Source organism: Nannobrachium achirus (genome assembly GCF_963921795.1).
Source record: "Nannobrachium achirus genome assembly, chromosome: 6".
Taxonomy (NCBI): domain Eukaryota; kingdom Metazoa; phylum Chordata; class Actinopteri; order Myctophiformes; family Myctophidae; genus Nannobrachium; species Nannobrachium achirus.
Genome location: NC_137815.1, coordinates 30,147,019 through 30,166,116, shown reverse-complemented (window position 1 = coordinate 30,166,116; position 19,098 = coordinate 30,147,019). Strand labels below are relative to the sequence as shown.

The 19,098-nt window shown below is 49.9% G+C and overlaps 2 protein-coding genes across 2 annotated transcripts in view; both read right to left on the bottom strand.

Moving 5' to 3' along the window:
• The window catches only part of kif21b (kinesin family member 21B), a gene marked incomplete at its 5' end in the record, with an annotated part of 91,784 nt that overhangs the window by 60,234 nt on the left and 12,452 nt on the right, over window positions 1–19,098 (bottom strand). Inside the window, 8 exons of the mRNA XM_080728116.1 lie at window positions 359–466; window positions 1,901–2,100; window positions 4,001–4,189; window positions 11,579–11,717; window positions 12,432–12,564; window positions 16,997–17,248; window positions 17,731–17,794; window positions 18,301–18,490. Of these exons, the coding sequence (XP_080584242.1) occupies window positions 359–466; window positions 1,901–2,100; window positions 4,001–4,189; window positions 11,579–11,717; window positions 12,432–12,564; window positions 16,997–17,248; window positions 17,731–17,794; window positions 18,301–18,490 (1,275 nt within the window). The remainder of the gene's footprint in view (window positions 1–358; window positions 467–1,900; window positions 2,101–4,000; window positions 4,190–11,578; window positions 11,718–12,431; window positions 12,565–16,996; window positions 17,249–17,730; window positions 17,795–18,300; window positions 18,491–19,098) is intronic.
• Window positions 14,971–15,891, bottom strand: LOC308287787 (WD repeat-containing protein SL1-17-like; the record flags this gene model as incomplete). The annotated part of the gene is made up of 1 exon (XM_080729062.1): window positions 14,971–15,891. The coding sequence occupies one exon, from the start codon at window positions 15,889–15,891 to the stop codon at window positions 14,971–14,973; it is 921 nt and encodes a 306-aa protein (XP_080585188.1).

Sequence of the window (19,098 nt, the reverse complement as noted above, 5' to 3'; positions counted from 1 at the left end):
ACCAGCCATTGTTGTGGAAAAAGTACTCACATTTTGCACTTGAGTCAAGTATCAATACTGCAAAGTAATAACTCTCTGTTACAAGTAAAAGTCCTGAATTCTGAAATTTACTTGAGTAAAAGTACCAGTAAAAGTATTGGTATCAAAATGTACTTAAAATACAAAACATGGAAAGTAGTCATAATGCAAAATGTCCCATTTCACATGTTTTCAAAGATTTGCCTCTGAGATGTTGTGGAGTAGAAGTAAAATGACTGTACTTTACCAGAGTATTTCCTATTTTCAAATACCTCAAAATTGTACTGAAGTACAGTACTTAAGTAAATGTACTTAGTTACTTTCCTCCAGTGGTACTGACCTCCTGACGTCGCTGCTCCTTCTTGAGCTGGGCGATCTCTCTGTTCCTCTTGGCCTCCGAGATCCTCCTCCTCTGCTGCTCCTCCTTCATCTGCTTCATCAGCGCCACCTGGTGGGGAGCACACAGCGCTACCGTTTTTAACTGGTTTTAACTGGTCAGAATACAGATTTGTTGCGACCGTAGGTCGCATTTACTACCAAAACCTCCACCGGCTGTCCGTCCCTGAGTGAGTGAGTGAGTCACACGTCACACGTCACACGTCACACTTTTGCCCTGCTCATATCTCCACAACCGTTGCCCCCATCCATGCCACATTTTGCACACACACTCCTTACCTGCCAAACTACAACCTCCAAGGACCCCCGGAGCTTCAGGGACCCCCAGGTCCCTGGGGGACCCCCAGGTGTAAAAAATGACCAAATGTGCAAAAATGACCAAATGACCACCCCAACGGGGCTGCTCACGGGGAATTCCTGGGGACCACCCACTCCTGGTGCTCCAGAACGGATGCAAAAGTGGTGACGCCCCCAGTGGAGGACCCCCTCCACTGCAGCTCACATAAAATGCCGTAACTCGGGCTAGGAGCGTCCGGGAGAGCCGGGGCCGGTACCTATTCGTCCGCCAAGGCAACGCGGAGACCCCACCCCTCATTTCTCACATGGCCCTCTTCTAGCGCCACCTTCAGGCTGATTTTTAAAACACATTTTTGGCCACTGCTCCTACAGTTTTGGCCCTAAAATCACGCAAATTGCTACACAGTATGTCTACACTCATCCCATCAACATGAATCTGTCCCATATAGCGCCACCTTCAGGCCGATTTTTAAAAACACATTTTTGGACACTGCTCCTACAGATTTTGCCCTAAAATCACGAAAATCACTACACAGTATGTCTACACTCATGTCATCAACATGGATCAGGAAGATTTTGGAAAAACACATTTTTGCCCTATTTGTGGAGATAAGTGACCTACGGTCGCTTATCTCCCGATTAGGGAGTCTTACTGGTATGTATTTGACTTTGAATACCAAAAAATGTATTCGAATAGCTGAATATTCATCCTATAAAAACAAGCAATTCTCTGCATTTCTACAGGCTTTTCTACACGCATAGAGTCTGAAGAGTATGATTTGACAACAATCAATCATGAATGGATTAGGAGAACTACCGACACCAGAGCCCACAGCGCAGCCGCATGTCTGGTGTAGATATATTGCCACTGCTTCATAAAAAACTATTACAAATAAATATATAAAAACTTCTATCAGCGAATGTTCAACTTTGATGTACTGTGTCGAACAGGGGTTTGGATATTCGAATAGCTAATATTCCCATTATTCTGTGAAAGCCCTACTGCAAGCGCGCACACACACGCACACACACGCACACACACACACACACACACACACACACACACACACACACACACACACACACACACACACACACACACACACACACACACACACACACACACACACACACACACACACACACACACACACACACACACACACACACACACACACACACACCTCACCTTGGCTTTCTTCATCTCGTTGACCTCGACCTGCAGTTTCTTCAGCTCGCGCTCGTACCTCCCCTGGTTCTTGAGGAGGCGCGCGTGCTCCTTCTGCGCCACCTGCAGCTTCAGCAGGTCGCGGTTCATCTCCTTCAGACGCTTCTCGTACTCCTGCTTGATGCGGCCCGCCTTCTCCTCCGTGTAGTTCTCCATGGACACTGCAGTGCACATGGTTCACTGTTAGCATAGCATCCTGGAAACTACATTACCCACGTTCAGCTCCCCTGTGTGTACTTGTAGTTCTCCATGGACACTGCAGTACACACAAGGAACGTCTACGAAAGGAAATGTCACCAACGTCTTTTTCTCTACCAAGCAATTCCAGTTTGCAGATTCGTCGCACTCTTGGTGGCGAACTCACACCGGAAGTTCGGTGAATAACATTGGAACCTATGAGAGCCGGCTAGACAGCTTATGAACAAACACTATTTCTGACGATAGAGACCTTTATAAAATACTCAGCTCAGGAAAATAACACATTGTTTTCTGCAGTGTTGCTTTTCGGTGTGTACGCTGTATAACTTTATAGAGGTATCTAAAGAGCACTAAGTACGTTTCTGAACAAGCTTGTATCGCGAGACTGTCCACCAATTCCTGTCTGGAAACAAAATCTCGCGATACCTCAGAGACAAAAAAACAATCCCTGCCGCCGTTTAGATCCCTCAATAAAATGATGTACTGTGCACATCGAAAAGCAAGTGATTGTAAAAATACCTGCGATACGTCTTCTTTTCTATTCCTGAAACGCTTATATGACAAAGGTCTCAGTCGTTCATAAATAGTGTGTTGACTGACAGGTTCATGGACACACTCGGACCTTGCACTGGATGAGAGAGTGCGACAACAACGGCACCACTGTTAACTGTGTACTCACTAGGGCATTAACGACTTGTGACTTTTGCAAGTCAACTCGACTCAGTAAAAAGTTGAGGTGAAGTCGACTTTATTGTTTGATGACGTCATCACATCAAACACGACCCCCCAATGGGGGGGTCCCCAGATGATTAACTTAATGTGCAACATTGTTTTCTCACTCAACAGTAAACAAACCAACATAAAGTTTAAGTGTATAGAGGGTATCTTCACATTTCTAAAGTGCCAATTTAAAGGAGTCATCCAGACCAAAACACATATAGGGTTAAATCTGTCTTTTATCATACCCCTTTATACCTGCTTTATTCCATTTTTTTCATAGCTGCCCCTGTTGCTAGATTTCGGCTGCCCCTGTTGCTAGATTTCGCAGGCCCTCTCATAACTAACAGAGTAGATAGACTTTATACTAGTGCGGTTATTTCTTCAGCTTCAAAGTTAGTATTTTTTTATTGGATTGTGTTTACACAACGTCCTGAGACCAACCAAACCGCTGTTTTGACCTCACAGGCACCCTTACTTGTCAAACCGACCCCTCCCTCCCCTCCCTTTCTAGCCTCTCCTCTCCCTGCTCTGGTGCAGAGCAGAAGCCGTTTGACAAGTAAGGGTGCCTGTGAGGTCAAAACAGCGGTTTGGTTGGTCTCAGGACGTTGTGTAAACACAATCCAATAAACAAATACTAACTTTGAAGCTGAAGAAATAACCGCACTAGTATAAAGTCTATCTACTCTGTTAGTTATGAGAGGGCCCGCAAAATCTAGCAACAGGGGCAGCCGAAATCTAGCAACAGGGGCAGCTATGAAAAAAATCGACTAAAGCAGGTATAAAGGGGTATAATAAAAGACAGATTTAACCCTATATGTGTTTTGGTCTGGATGACTCCTTTAAGGACTTTTTAATACCTGACAAATTAAACATTGTCCAAATTGTCAAATATATAGAGGTAGAAATTGTGAAAATAGCAGATCTACATGAGTATGTACGTGTAGATCTGCTATTTTCACAATAGAATCATTGTGTATTTTTACAATAGAACACGGAACAAAAATAATGAACCCAAAAAATACAAAGGATTTTTTTTTTCTTCAACTTCGACTTTCTCTGGTGGGAGTCGACTTGTGTAATGAAGTCGACTCAGTTGACTTGTCGACTCTTTCGTTAATGCCCTACTGTTAACTCAGTACTCACTGAGGTTGTGCAGCACGCGGTCTCTCTCCATCTGCGTGTCTCGGATCTTGTTCTGCAGCAGGATGAGCTTCTCCTCGTACTGGAGCTTCAGCAGCAGCAGCCTGCGCTGGCTGTTCTCCAGCTCGTCAATCAGCTTCTGCTTGATCTCGATCTCACACGTCAGGTCGGCCAGGTCTGCCTGGAAGTTGGCTGGAGGAGGGAGGGAGGGAGGGAGGGAAGGCCACCATGTGATGGATGATCACACAGTGAGAGAGACTTTTGAGGCGGGACATTTTGCAACATTACAACCAGTGGTGGAAAAAGTAATACATTTACTTAAGTAAAAGTATCGATACTGCAATGCAGAAATACTCTGTTACAAGTAAAAGTCAGAAATTCAAAATTTACTTGAGTGAAAGTGCAAATGTATTGGCATCAAAATGTACTTAAAGTACCAAAAGTAAACATACTCATTATGCAGAAAATCCCACTTGAAGTTTTCAAATGTATAACAATCTTTTGAAAATAGCAGATCTAATGTATGTTTTGTAATAATAATAATCAAAAAGTAACTAGTAACTAATGCACAATATTTGGAACCGAGATGTAGTAGAGTAGAAGTACAAGTATTGGAAATTGGAAATACTAAATTGCAAATACCTCAAAATTGTACTTAACTCATTTAGTGCCCATGAAATTAACGGATTATAAAGTCCACGATGCCAGTCTCAGGTTGGCATCACCCCCGTTATCTTATTTTGAAGGCCAGAAGTCCACAGCGCAATCACTTCCGGTCTGACGTCATCGCGTCCTGCGCCGGAACCGATCGTTGTCCACGTGGAGTTGTGTAATGGCGGACCGGGAGCTTTTATACATGTGTAACATAAGCGAGCATCTGCCTCCATCCTAGCTTCTAAAGTGTAGTTTTGAGATAATGGACATTAAAGATGAGATCCCCCGTCCACCTCAATGTTATGGATGGGACTATTTTGTGCTCGTGGAGCCGTGATGATGCGAAATCAGCGACGGATTTCGTCTCCGGACCTCCGGCCATTGTTCTCGGTAATGTAGCCGCCGTTACAGTAATATATTACTTTTCACGAGTATACTCGGGATTGGCACCATGTGATACTCGAGTATTTTTCACGAGTCTTCTCGGGATTGGCACTATATGAGTTAAGTAGGCTACGGTACTTAAAGGCCCGCTGACACGGCCCGAAATTATAACAGTATGATACAGTAAATCACGTGGTCTCTCTGAAAACGGTCTGAACTAGTCTGAAACTCATGTCACAGTGTAATCTGCCCCTGCCTCGCCCCCCAACAACAGCTGACCAGTACAGTAATAGTCTAAGTACAGTCAATTAATTTGATTGGCTTATAATTGCGCATTCTCACAATGACATCATAAACACAAGTGTTTCGTATGTGTCTTCGCACTGTCATGAGCCAAAACAATGGCTTCCACAATCCACCCAGACAGAGACGACTCCGCGATCTCCGTCCTGCCAGTGGACTTACCATGTGAGACAACCAGACTACCAGACCGTCTGCGGTCTTCAGTCCTCTCACAGTAAACTCTCAGAGCCCTAACCGGGCAAAGACAGTTTAACCTCCTAACCTCCTCCTAAACGAAAGGAGGAGGGAGAAAGGCCAGAAGTTCCACCGGAACTTCCTAAATCCTCCCGTTCTTGAGTAAGAACCTGAGGAAAGGTTAGAGAAAGACCTTGCGGTCAATCCCAGAAAACCTCCTACAGCCCCAGCCACAGAGAGAGCATGAAGGTCACTGACCCTCTTGGCTGTAGACAGAACCAGGAAAGGAGCCTACTTAGGAAAGGCTCCAAGGAGAAAATCTCCCAAGAGGCTCAAAGGAGCCTTACTCGGACCCCTTAGGATCCCCTCTAGAACCCAAGAGGGAACCCACGGTCTAGCCGCAGCAGCGCCTCGTTTGAAACCAGTCAAAACTGAGGCAACCAAGGGTTCTTAGAAGGTTAAGAACCCTCCAAACCCAGGCGGCAACCCTCGAGGCAGCCACATAGCCCCTAAAAGTAGGGACTGCCAGCTTCTGGACTATACCGGACTGATGAAAGTCCAAAAGTACAGAAGGACGCCCGGGCCAAAACCACCGAAGGGCGGTTCAACCTGTAACAAGAGGCGAAAGCCTCCCAAACCCCCGCGTACACTTCTAGAGTACCAGGGGCTCCGGCCCTCTGCGTCTCGACTAAGACCTCAGAGGCCAGGGCGGTGGCCCACCGCCACTCCCTTACAAGTGCCAGACCCACCGGTCTAGGCGCTGGGGGTCCGGGAGAAAACTCCTGGTACGCCTAGCTCGCCCTAACCCGAGTAGAGGCAGGTGCCAAGGTCGACCGACCAGGAGAGGCGCTATCAGGGAACTCTCAGTCCCCTGATTCGGCGCCACCCAGAGCAATTCTGGGGAGTAACTTCTGACCCTAACGTGGGTCGGACGAGACAGCCCTAGCGGTGGAACCGCAGACCGAAGGTCCTGCGGCCAGCTGCGAGACAGAGCGTCTAGGTCCAGAGGGGAAGTCCCCCTCAGACCAAGGTCCAGAGAACACTGACCGTTCCCTGACGACGCGAACAAGTCTGTCACCCGTAGGTTAAAGACCCGATCCCTATCTCCTCCGCCACCAAGGGGCGGGGAGACCAGATCTCGTAACGTGGTTACCCCTGGACAGCAGAAAACCCCCGCTGAACAGGAGGCCCGGAACAAGAGAGGCCCTGAACGACTGTAGTCGTGGCCCGAGCTATGTCTAGTTCTCGGGACTTCAGCCCCCCCTGTTTGTTGACAAAAAACAAGGTCGTGGTGTTGGCCGTCCTGAAGAGGACGTGCCCACCCAGGACCAGGGGATCGAAGTGACGAAGGGCCAGCAACACCGTCATCAGCTCTGAGTAGGTGAAAAGGTGGACTCGCACCCCCGGGCCCCTTACTGCGCTCTTCCGGAGTCGCGCCCCAGCCTGAAGGCTGGCGTCCGAGGTGATCACCCTACGGTGAAAAACCTCTCCCATCCTGGCTCCAGTCGACTGAAGGTCGGCTTGCTGCCAGGATAGCAAGACCTCCAAGGTCTAGTGAGAAACCTGTACCGGAGCGCGACCCTCGGTGGGCGGGCTCCGAAGGGAAAACAACCACCTTAGAGCGGTCTCCCATGGAGACGTCCAGTTGTACCCTGTGCAGGGTTAGGGTTAAGAAAACCCCTGAGGTGTGAGGCCCTCTCGAAACGGACTGAATACTGTGTCCGGGAGAAGGCTGTGTAGGAGAGAAACATCTCTATCCCCTCCTACGAGGGGCGTTTGACCAAGGCAGCGAGTCCAGAAATAACCCTAGGAAAGTGGCACTCTGAAGAGGGGGAGAAGGCACTTTTTCCTAGAGAGGAGCAAAACCCCTGGAGACTGCAGGTGGTCCCGAACCAACCTGAAGTGACGCGCCACCCCCGAACGGAGCTCGCGTAACTCAACCAGACGTCCGGGTAGCTAGTGACCTGACGGCCTGGCGCTGCAGAGGGTCCGAATGCCCTCCTGGCCCCTAGGAAGAAGGCCCGGGGGCTCAGAGACAAGCCGAGGGGAGAACCGTGTACTCGAACACTTCCCCTAGGAGGCGAACCTGAAAGGAGGACGGTGAGGTGGAAAGAAGGAGACTAGTGAAGACGTGTCCCTTAAAACCAGAAAGGTGAACCAGCGTTCACCCTCACCTCCACGTAGAAGACTGGCGGGAGTCAGCAACTTGAAAAAGAGGGTTTTCAAGAACCGAAACAAACCGACCCGGTTAGGGCGGGTCGAAACCCTACCTGAAGTAGGGAACGAGGGACAGGAAGGAGTCTCGTTACAACGGAAGGAGCTCCACGCGCCCTAGAGTAGAAGGCGGCTGTAGGCAGCCTGTCTCCCTGACAAAGAGAACTCTTGAAGGGCTGGTAAGCCAGTAGACGGCCTGAAAAACCCCTAGAAAAGGTGCGAGAGATCCCGATCTGGAATGCACCAAAAAACAAGAGAAAGGCTGTCAGGGAAGAAGAGCGAAGAGACTTGGTCGGCACCGCTCTCGAGGGAGGCCAGGTGCCTTAAAACAAGCGCCCCAAGAGGGGTATACAATTGTCTGCCCATCTTGACGTGAAGACGTTGGACGGGCACGTGACGTTCTCCCCGGCGGAGCCGAGGGGAGAAGCGAGCGTTCCTCCGACTCCAGCGGAGCCGGGGGAGGAAGCGAACGTAACCCGGAAGCAGCGGGGTCATGTGGGGAAGGAGCTCGTGTCGGGTCCCCGCGGAGCCGGGGGAAAAACCGAACGTACCTCGGGAACCGGCAGAGCCGGAGAGGAAAACGAGCGTACCCAAGTACCAGAGATCGTCCGCGCGGGACGGCTCGAGCGACGGACCGAACGCACCTGAGGAGGGCCGGTCACGTGGCTGAGAAAGGGAGGGCCGAGCCGGGAGGAGAACCGAGCGCACCTCGGGTCCCCGCGGAGCCGGGGAGGGAACCGAGTGCGCCCCGGAAGGCCGGTGGAGCCGAGGAGGAAGGAGCGCGCCCGTGACCGAGAGACCGCCCGAAGGGGACGACTCGAGGAAGGAACCGAGCACGTCTGAAGAGGGCTGGAACCGAACCTCGTGGCCAGGAGCGGAAGACAAGGAGAGAAGGACTAAAAAGGCCTGCGAGGGCTAACGTCCACTCTAACCTACAGCAAACGACTCCAAAAACCCTGTGGAGGCAAAGGTTTTACTCTTAGCTCATAAGGTCTAAAAAGTCCCGAGGGGGCTCATGGAAACCTTTAGAAGGAGGAGAGCAACAAGGAAAGCGGAGACTTCAGATTACCTTTAGCTGGAGGTTGGTCTCTAGTGGTGACTGAAAGAACTGCTAAAGGGCAAAGAGAAAACATAAGCCTGAATAGGCGAAATCTCTACCCACTGAAGAACAGAGGAAAGAAGGCTGTGAGAAAGTGAGAGACAGCCTGAAGAGGCAAAACACTCGACACAACTCGTGTCCACTAGGTGGTGTACTAGGAAGAAAAACACACAGAAAGTGGAGGACAGACCAGTTTACTTGACCAGTAAAACCTTTGTGAATACAAAACATTTTTACGTCAAGGTAAGCAGAGGAGGGAATGCCCGTTTTGAATAAAACAACATAGCATTATGTCAGAGGGAATGCACGTTTTGAATAAAACAATAAAGCATTAAGTCACTGAAGGCAGAGGAGGGGATGCACGTTTTGAATAAAACAATAATAGCAACACAGACTCCGGATTCCCTGTCCGAAGGGAAACAAGGGAAAAAGCCACAGAGAAGCCAGTTCTGAAGAAAACTAAGGCCTGGGGTCCCCAATAGTCTGTTCCAAGTGCCCTACAGGGGTTGCTCGCGGTCCTCTCTGGGCCTGCGGGCTGGGGGTTCCTGAGTAGGGAGACGCCGGCCCGACCTGGAACGTTGGTCTGAGGAACTGAGGGGGTCTCCGGGGGGACGGGGGGGAAGTGGGAGCCGGGGGAGAGGCTCTTCCCAACCTGCGTCCTCTCGGCGTGTGGCGGACTGTCTCAGCAGGATCGGTAGCGCGCCCTCCAGGAGACCTCTGGGAGAGCTAGGGAGCCGGAGAAGCTCCTCTCTCCCTTCGAAAGGCCTGTCGTTGGAGAGCGGAGCGATCCAGCTGCGCGTCTCCCTTTGTTGTATGAAGTCCATGGCGCGGCCAGCCCAGGCTACAGCATGGAGGTTAACCGTAGAGAGGTGCTCTAGGGTGGTAGCCAGTTCGGTGGCGTCCTCGCTGTGGAGGAGGTCCGTCACCTGGCTGAGTTGGGTCTTTGCATAGGCTGTGAGGAGGCCAACTGCGTTAAGGTCTCTGACCGAATGACCTATGGCTCTGTAGGCGTCCCTGGCTCCTTTGGACGCGGAAGAGTCCCGCCTGTCCTCCAGCTTCGGGGTCTGTCCCAAGGAGAAAGGACTCCTAGGTGCCCACGGGTTCAGTTCGAAGAACCTGTCCTGGAGGGCGCAGGCGGTAGGAACACTGACTTTAGGGCAGGTGGGGATGCCTATCTCCGGTCCCCCCACGAACTCGGTGGGGAAGTCGAGTTTGGTGGGATCCCAGTGCCGTTCCCAGGTAACGTGCAAGGCTTCTTGCAGTCCAGGCAGTTGGGGGAGCGTGGTCATCCCGTGTTCTCCCAAAGCCACTGGAAGGCCCAGTATGTGGTTTGCCCTCTCCAGCACGGACCAGGCCGTCATCGTCGCTGGATGGGGGTTAGGCCGGTAGGGGGTCCCCTCTGCGGCGAAAGTGGGGCCTCGGGGAGCCCGGGAGGGAACCTGTGCGGTGAAGACGAACACCTCAGGCCGGGGTCCCGCCGCTTGTGGAGGGGGGGAGGGGGCCTGCGTCACCGTGGAGACGGGGGGGGGGCAGGCAGCAGGTCGGTCGGTGCCTGGGAAGAAGAACCCGAGGCGGCCGGAACCACCGGACCTGGCAGAGAGAAGCCCTCATCGTCGGTATCGTCCTCCTCCTCTGGCCAGCGTCTGACTCGTAGCTGCGCGGCCACGAAGGAGACCTCGATGTCCCCGCTGGAGACCTCTTGGGAAACGGTGGGGACCTCCCATGGGTCTGGAGGGAAGGCCTGGGGCGCCTGGCTCTCTGAAGAGGAGCGGAAGTCGGCGATCAGGTCGATGAGGCTAGCCGCTACAGCGGCGTGCCTCCGCCTGACGGAGGTCGGGGAGAAACGGCCCTCTGGGGAACCTGGGGCGGAGGAGAGGCCCTGTTCCCTGCAGAGGGTGCACCTCCGTTGTGGAGCTCCCGGGTCCATGAGGGAAGGACATCCGTCCACGGAGCAGGAGCGAAAGGCCGAGGGCGAGGGGACGTCCGAGGCCATCGCTGGGCTGCAAAAAGCAGGCCGGAAGCTAAGCTAACCACGAGGTAGAGGAGCCGTGGATAGCTAGTAGGCTAGCGCCGCTAGGCTAACAAGCGAGTAGCGCGACGCTCAAGCTAACTGGCTAAAGTTAGCTAGCGGAGAATTCGACAAAGGCAGGAGAAAAAGTCTCGAAACCGGTAGGCTCGACCTTACTCGCCAAATCGGTGCAGACGAAACGAACTCCTGAGTGTAGTAGTGAAAAGTTGAAACTTGACTGTAATATTCTTAAATGCTGAAGACTTCGTTGGAGCGAGTGAGTGAAACAAGCAATCCAGTTGAAGCAGAAGCGAAAAAGAGGGGGAACATCCGGCGGATGGGGAATTTATAGGGGTCCGCCTCCAGGCGGGTACGTCATTTGACGGACATACCCTTCGGCCAATGGGAATTGTCCTACGGGAGTTTATGTGAGTGATTCTGTTATTCTTGGTTGCCGCTAGCGACACCCATAGGAGTGGAGTGCTGACTGGAGATTCGTAAACAAACATATTAACTAATATTTTAAGATTACTTTTTAAAGTGACAGTACCCCCTTAGATGACAGTCCTACTTTAAGTAAATCTCCTTTGTTACTTTCCACCTCTGTCACACAGAAAGAGTTTTTAGGTTGGAAATATTGCAACATTACAACATAGCAGTATGTTTCAATGCCATGAGATCCACACACATGACAGCTTGTCTTACAGTATAGTTGTGTAAATGATGGATCTACAGTGAAACAAACCTTTCTCGTCCGAGTCAGAGTCTGAATCCACCAGGCTCTCGTCACTGTCAAACTCCTCTTCATCCCGACCCTCCTCCTCTTCCTCACCCTCCTCATCCTCATCGCAGCCGCTCTCCTCCTGCAGCGGAGACATCACGTCCTACATGTGCACACACACACACACACACACACACACACACACACACACACACACACACACACACACACACACACACACACACACACACACACACACACACACACACACACACACACACACACACACACACACACACACACGTTAATTTCATAGACTAAAACTATGACAAAAAATGTGCCGATCTCAATAGGAGCATTCACGAATAGTGATTTTTAGTATTCGAATTATTCAACCTCAAAGTATTCCAATAGTCGAATATTCAACAGGACTGGCCAAACTGTCAATTAATAAGTAAGCAAGAGGAGAACATTGTGAAAATAGCCGATCTACATGCTCACAATGACTCGCGTTGCGAGGCGTTGTGAGCATGTAGATCTGCTATTTTCACAATATTTATCTGCGGAACCGAGTCATATAATGTAATGTAATGTAATACCTACAATTCCAAGTGCTTGTCAGGGTGGAGGTCCCTAGTTCAAATATGTTTATTTTGGGGGTCACGGCCTAAAAAGGTTTGAGGACCCCTGGTATAGAGCATTAACAAATTCATCCACCAGGGGCATTAACAACTCATTCTTATGACTTCCTATCTAGCCAAGCTTTATAAACTATATATTTTTTAAAGAGAAAACAATAAAAAAATAGTGACTTTGATATTCGAATATTTCGTGAATGCCCTAATAGGCACTAACTGTATGTTTCATTCTGTCCTACCTCGGCGTAATTGTCGTCTGAATCGATCTCTCCGTTCTGTCCGTTCTGTCCAGCTTCGCCGTTCTGTCCGTTCTGTCCGTTCTCGTGAGAGTGCAGCTTCACGCGTTTCTTCAGTCCCTTCTCCAACTCTGGACTGTAGAACAACACCACCACATAAACACACTATAAACCAGAGATTCTCAAACTTTTCAGTCCGCGACCTCCCAAAAACATTTATTACATTTAGTCTGACTCTGTTCCCCAGATAAATATTGTGAAAATAGCTAATCTACAAGCACACAACGCCTCGCAACACAAGGCTTTGTGTGCTTGTAGATCAGCTATTTTCACAATATTTATATCTTTCGTAGCTATTATTTAACATATTATTACAGTACAGTTTGTTGCTTTTTACTTTTAAAGCCATTAAAAGTCCCTAAATTGTCACTTTAGAAATGTGCAAGATACCCTGTATACACTTATACTGTACTGTATGTTGGTTTGTTTATTGAGAAAACAATATTTTATATGTATTTGGCCGTGGACCCATCTCAAAATATTTTGTTCCAAGAACCCCCATACAAGGTTTATGTTGTTAAAATGTTTAAAAACATATAATCCACTTGAGCGTCGCAAACCGCTCCTACATTTCACTGTGTGTTTATTAGTACGCATCTCCATGTATGGATATCCCAAATGTATTAGTACGGATCTCCATGCTCATACATAAAGTAACTGGCGTCACGGACAGAACGGCCCATACAAGGAGATATGCATGTGTGTCATGTTTGCACCGCTCACTTCACACAGGTGAGATTTTTTTCTTCTTCAAATGACAAATCTAAAAGCTCAGTTGTGATCATGTAGACAATAGGCTATTTAAGCTTTGCACTGCAACGGCAGATGACAACGGCAACCGGAAATGATCAGCACTCGATAGATCACAACCTGCCGCCGTCACGGCCGTCTCTACTACAGCAGAGTCTACCTTTCCACGTAGCGGCTACAACGCCTGCTGCGTGGTCGCGTCGCCATGTTAACCAAAGCGTTCAGCGAAAGGGGTGGGACCCTGTCGCCAACGGCTGGTTGCTTAGCGCTTTTGACGGCTACGGCGATTACGCCATAGCAGCCGTAGTCCCGCCTCACCTCGCCGTAGTAAAAACGCACCCCTTAAATTTCCTAATAGCTGATCTTAGGTTACTGGGGTCAAAGTAGCCTGGTTAATAAACCAGACCGCACAAAAGTGTGTGATAGAGGCTGGCACCGCAAGGGTCAAAGTGATTAAAAGGATTTAGATATTTTGCCATTATTCACGAATTTCGCTGGGGAACCCTCTCAAGGACCCCCACTTTGAGAACCACTGCTAAAACACTACATCACACCAACCAACAACCTTCTAACGTCAAATAAAAATGTCTAAATGTTAGGAAAATAGCAGATCTACAAGCTCACAAAGCGTTACAAAGTGACCCTTATAAAATCATGTTTAAAGTGTTCCATTTTGCTGGGATCCCCTGGAGGAACCCCCCTCGACTCCCACTCTGAGAACAACAGCAACAGCCTCATCAGTCTCTCCCTTCCCTGCCCCCCCCCCCCCCCCCCCCCCGTCACATTAAAGTTGAACTTGCATGTTAGCCTGTCACATTAAAGTTGAACTAGCTTGTGTATAATAATGTGACTCCTCTCTCTTACACAACCCGCTGACCAAGTCAATTAGACGTGTTTGTGAGGTCCGTGCCAGCATTAGCAGCACACAGCCCTGCTGGACGCATTCCAATTCCCTTTTAACACCTCCCCCTAAAGCCCTAATCCACTTGTGTTATTCCTTTTAATCTAGTGCGGAGAAGCAGTGAGGCGGGAAAAGTGTGCGGTGCATTAAGTGTGTGTGTGCGTGATTAGGAAGGCACGATCAAAGGATTCATTCAAAGTCCTCAGTGCTGAAAGACAGGATAGACGCAGGGCAGGCTTGGAGGACAGACTAGCGATAAAACTGTCCATTATTTTGTCAATTTTCACACTATTTCTGGCCCAAAGCCCTGCTGGGCGTTTTGCAGGAAACCAAAAAGTCAATCCGTGACAATCCGTGTCCGTGCTCAGAGCCCTGTGATTGACTTCCACCGTTTCAGCAAAATGCCCCCACAGCGCTTCTTAGGGCCAGACTGGTCTGCAGAAGACACATGATGTGAATTCACATGGACAGGGATGGTTTACCAGGCTAGGTCTGTGGTGGCCTGATTCTTATCAAACTGGAGGGTCCTTGAAATTCAAAAGATTGAGATTGAGAATCCCTGATCTGTAGTTTCAGGGAAATTAGCTTCAGCAATGCACGTCACACTGGGAGGAGACCCCTGGCAGACCAAGGACCAGATGGAGGGATTATATCTCGACACTGGCCTGGGAACACCTGGTGATCCCCCAAGAGGAAGAGGCCAATGTTTCTCAGGAGAGGGAAGTCTGGAGCTCTCTGTTGGAACTGTTACCCCCACGACCAGATTCCGGATAAGCGGTTGAAGTTGTGATCCCATAGAGTTGGTGATAGAGCCAGCGGTGTGGTGTGGTGTCACACAGGGCAGTCATAGATGTGTATGGCTCTGTCCTCTCCGGCAGACATGATCCTGGTCCCCGTGCCGTTGTATGTAACGCTCCACACCTGGTCCTGATGGTGAACGAAAGTGTCCACGCAGGACCTGGCGCCGGCGTCCCACACCTTCACGCTCTTGTCGGCCGAGCCGGAGACCACGCGGTCGCCGGCGGGGGAGAAGGCGACGCTGAGGACCCAGGAAGCGTGGCCGCTCAGCGTGCCCGCCACGCCGGCGTGCTTCACGTCGTACATCTTCACCTGGCCGTCGTCCGAGGCCGTGACCAGGAGCTGCGAGTCGGGGGAGAACGCCAGGGACCTGACGGGCATGGCGTGAGCCTCCAGCGCGTGCAGGAGCTTCCTCGTGGTCACGTCGAAGACGTTCACCATCCCGTCGCTGGCTCCGCTGGCCAGGTACCTCCCGTCCGGGCTGTAGGCCACGCTGTGGATGAACTTCCCCCTGGTGTCCAGCGAGAACTCCTTCTTGCCGCCCTCCTCCACGCCGAAGACGTTGACCTTGCCACGGTGGCTGCCCGCCGCCACGTGCCGGGAGTCCGGGGAGAAGGCCAGGGTCCAGGCCTCGCCGGGACCCGCGTCCACCTGGCCCACCTGCTCCCCCGACTCCAGGTCCCAGAGGCGGATGTGGGTGTCCAGGGAGCTGGAGGCTGCCAGGGCACCGCTGGGGCTGACGTCCACGGACACCACGCCCAGCTGGTGGCCCTCCAGCGTCCAGCGGAGGTCCAGCTTCTGCTCCTGGGACTCGGACCACGTCCACACCTTGACCGTGTCGTCCAGCGAGCCGGTGACGATGGACTCGGAGCCGCTCTTGCCCCACGCCGACGTCCAGATGGCGTCGTCGTGAGCGGGCTCCTGCTTGAACAGAATGCTGTACTGAGTGCTCATCGTGGTCGCTGTTGTTGGTGGTGTTGGCCGTGGACGTTTCAGACCATTACTTCTACGAGATGCAAATAATGCATCTTATAGATGGCCTGGCCCTGTCAAGAGTCTAGCTGATGACGTCAGCCGTGCCCAAATTAGGAGAATCCCAACACGAGGCGTTGTGAGCTTGTAGATCGTCTATTTTCACTTATACAGTATATATATTTTTGAGCGGTGCAAACCCCTTCTAAGTTTCACTTTGTGTTAACACAAACATTAACACGGACCAATCAAAAGCTGTTCTGACCATGATGTCATGAGTTAGCCAAACAGAACAGGACAGTAATGGACACAGAGGCTTCCGATTGCTTTGTCAGTTTCAGAACGCGTTTAGCCAAAACTAAAACTCGTGCTATGTTGACGTCATGGACAGTTCGGCTTTTTTGTTAGGCTGTGCTGTTCCAGACATTCAGGATTTTGTCTGAACCTCAAACGAATCGCAAATCAAAAGCTGTTCTGACCAGAGTTACTGTAGCACTGGATTTTGGCCTGAACTTGTACCAGCTGAATATCACCTTTAACCGGAGACGCAGAATGATTGAAGTACGAGTTGATAGAACTTTACCCTTTACTTGTATTTTAAGCTTGTGTGAGCTGTGTGCCAACTGAAACCTGAGACAATAACCACAATCTGTGCAAGTGTGGTTACTGTCTCAGGTTAAAAGGTGATATTCAGCTGGTACCAGGCCAAATCCAGTGCCAATTCTGGATACATGGAGATATGCACGTGTGCCATATTTGATACCATAGGAAGTGACTTAAGCGTCACAATGATTTTAACCACTTCATACATTTATAATGTTGGCTATTCAAAAACAGCAGATCTACAAGGTCACAAGCCTGTACATCTGCTATTTCTGAACATTTTGGGATGTTATATAAAAACTTTTGAATGATTTTACATTTTTCTCTGCTTTTCCCTGGCACAATATATTTTAAGGTGGGGGGTCCGAGGCCAAATACATCCTGGCACAAGAAAGTTTGAGAACCACTGATATATAATATGATCTTCTCACATCACAAGTTAACCAACACTTTCTACAACGCCCACTGGGGCCAGCGTTGGTACCTGAGCCTCCTCTGCCTCCTCTCCTTCTTCTTCAGCCTCTCGATGTCCTTCTTGGCGCGGCGGATCACGTCCGTCATCTCCGCCTCCATGGACATGGGCGCGGGGGAGGAGCCTAGCGGGTGGCCGGGGGCGGGGCTAAGGGTGGCGGCCGAGCAGGAGGAGGAGGAGGAGGGGAACGGGGAGCGAGAGGAGAGCCGGGACAGCTGGCGCCGGAGAGACTCGTTCATGGCTTCACTCTCCAGGAGCTTGGATCTGTATGAGGAGGAGGAGGAGATACATAGCACTTTTTATTATGTTTTTTTAGTTTTTTTATAAAGTTTTTTCTGAAGGCCTGTCCATACTTTGACCGAAACCGCCCTTTTCGGTCAAAGGTCCGGTTCGACTACAAAATGACGTCTCTCGCGACTTCTGAAAAGCATTAGACCGAATGAGAGTTCGGAAATTTGCACGTCGGAAAGTCCAACTCACCGAACATTTGGGTCAAAGTATGGACAGGCTTTTAGAGTACTACTTCTATGCATTTGTTGTATTGATGTTGATATATTGATGTATTGCTTATCGCAAGTCGCTCTGGATTAGGAGCATCTGCTAATTGCCTAAATGTAAATTGTATGATGATGTTTACTGTCTGGTTCCCATTGTTGTGGAATTCTGGATCAATCAGTAATTGATGTGGCAATGGGAGATCGAGACAATATTGGTACCCTGGCATCATGAGTAGAAAGAACACTTACCTGAGTTCCTCCACTTCTCGGATGTAGTTCTGGATCAGAGCTCCGATCTCCTCATTGCCTTCACCTGACGGTCAAAGATCAAACAACGTCATGGAGAAGACAACATCATGGAGAAGTCACACAAAGACAGAAAGACACTGATGCCCCGTGAGATAGGATAGGTAGGTCATACTCTACCACATCAGTAGGGGGCATAGCCTACTCTACCACATCAGTAGGGGGCATAGCCTACTCTACCACATTGGTTCCCACACATTTTCAGCTGGAGACCTGAAATTTGGCGTCTCCCTGGGACCCACACTTGGAGAACATGTATTATGAATTAACCACTGAAACACTATTTAATCTACAAGCTCACAATGCATCGCGATGCAAAAGCTATCTTCACTATTTCATAATGCTTTTCTGACATTATTTTGAAACACCTCTTTCACAAAAGTGGGTCCCGACACAGAGATTAGGTTTTTCAGACAACTGTTTGGATCTAGAAGACTTTTTATTCGGTCTAAATGGGTTAAAACCGTGTGAAACGGCAGCACTCGGCCCTCTGTGATGATGATGACATCATACCTGACTTGGCGAGCAGCGCGCTGACCTCGTTGGCCAGCAGGTGTGTGACGCGGGTGTTGAGGTGGTCGATGGTCTCCTGCATGGCCTTGACCCTGAGGCGCAGGCTGTCGTTGTCCCTCTGCAGCAGGGCGGTCTCCTGGTACAGGTCACTGTAGCCCTCCGAGCCGTCCTCCCCCGCCACACGCTTACCCTGCAGGAACACACACAGGCCAGAGGACCCCCCTGTCAGAGCCAGTCAGGACCACCCTAATGCATTCTATCAGACACAACCCCCTTCTCCTATATTGTCGTTGTCGGGTGAAAACCTTGTATGTCCAAAACCGTTCGTTTTGCATTTATCATTTAAAATGATTCAGACTAGTGAAAACAGCCGATCTACAAGCACACAACGCCTCGCGGTGCGAGGCGTTGTGTGCTTGTAGATCTGCTGTTTTCACTAGTTTTGTGCGACAGCCTTGTATGATGAAGCAGGGCTTTACTTTATGAAAAAACGTACAAAGTTGAGACTTGGAGATACGAGGTTTCTGCCCGACAGTGACGATATACTCTTGATAACTGCTTGTTTGTTTATTTGATTGCATTTGGTTGTATTGCTTCTTGTCGCACACTTTTTTCATTTGACCTGTACATGACACTGTCGCTTTTAAATGTGCTATAGAAATAAAGTTTGATTAGATTTGGATCGCGCTTCAACCTCTGCACTCGTCCCAACGAATCGTTCGCCTCTCATTGAAAATGAATTAATTAAGCGCCAATCGCACCTGTCCATACGAAACATACATCCCCTCCTTGGCTGAT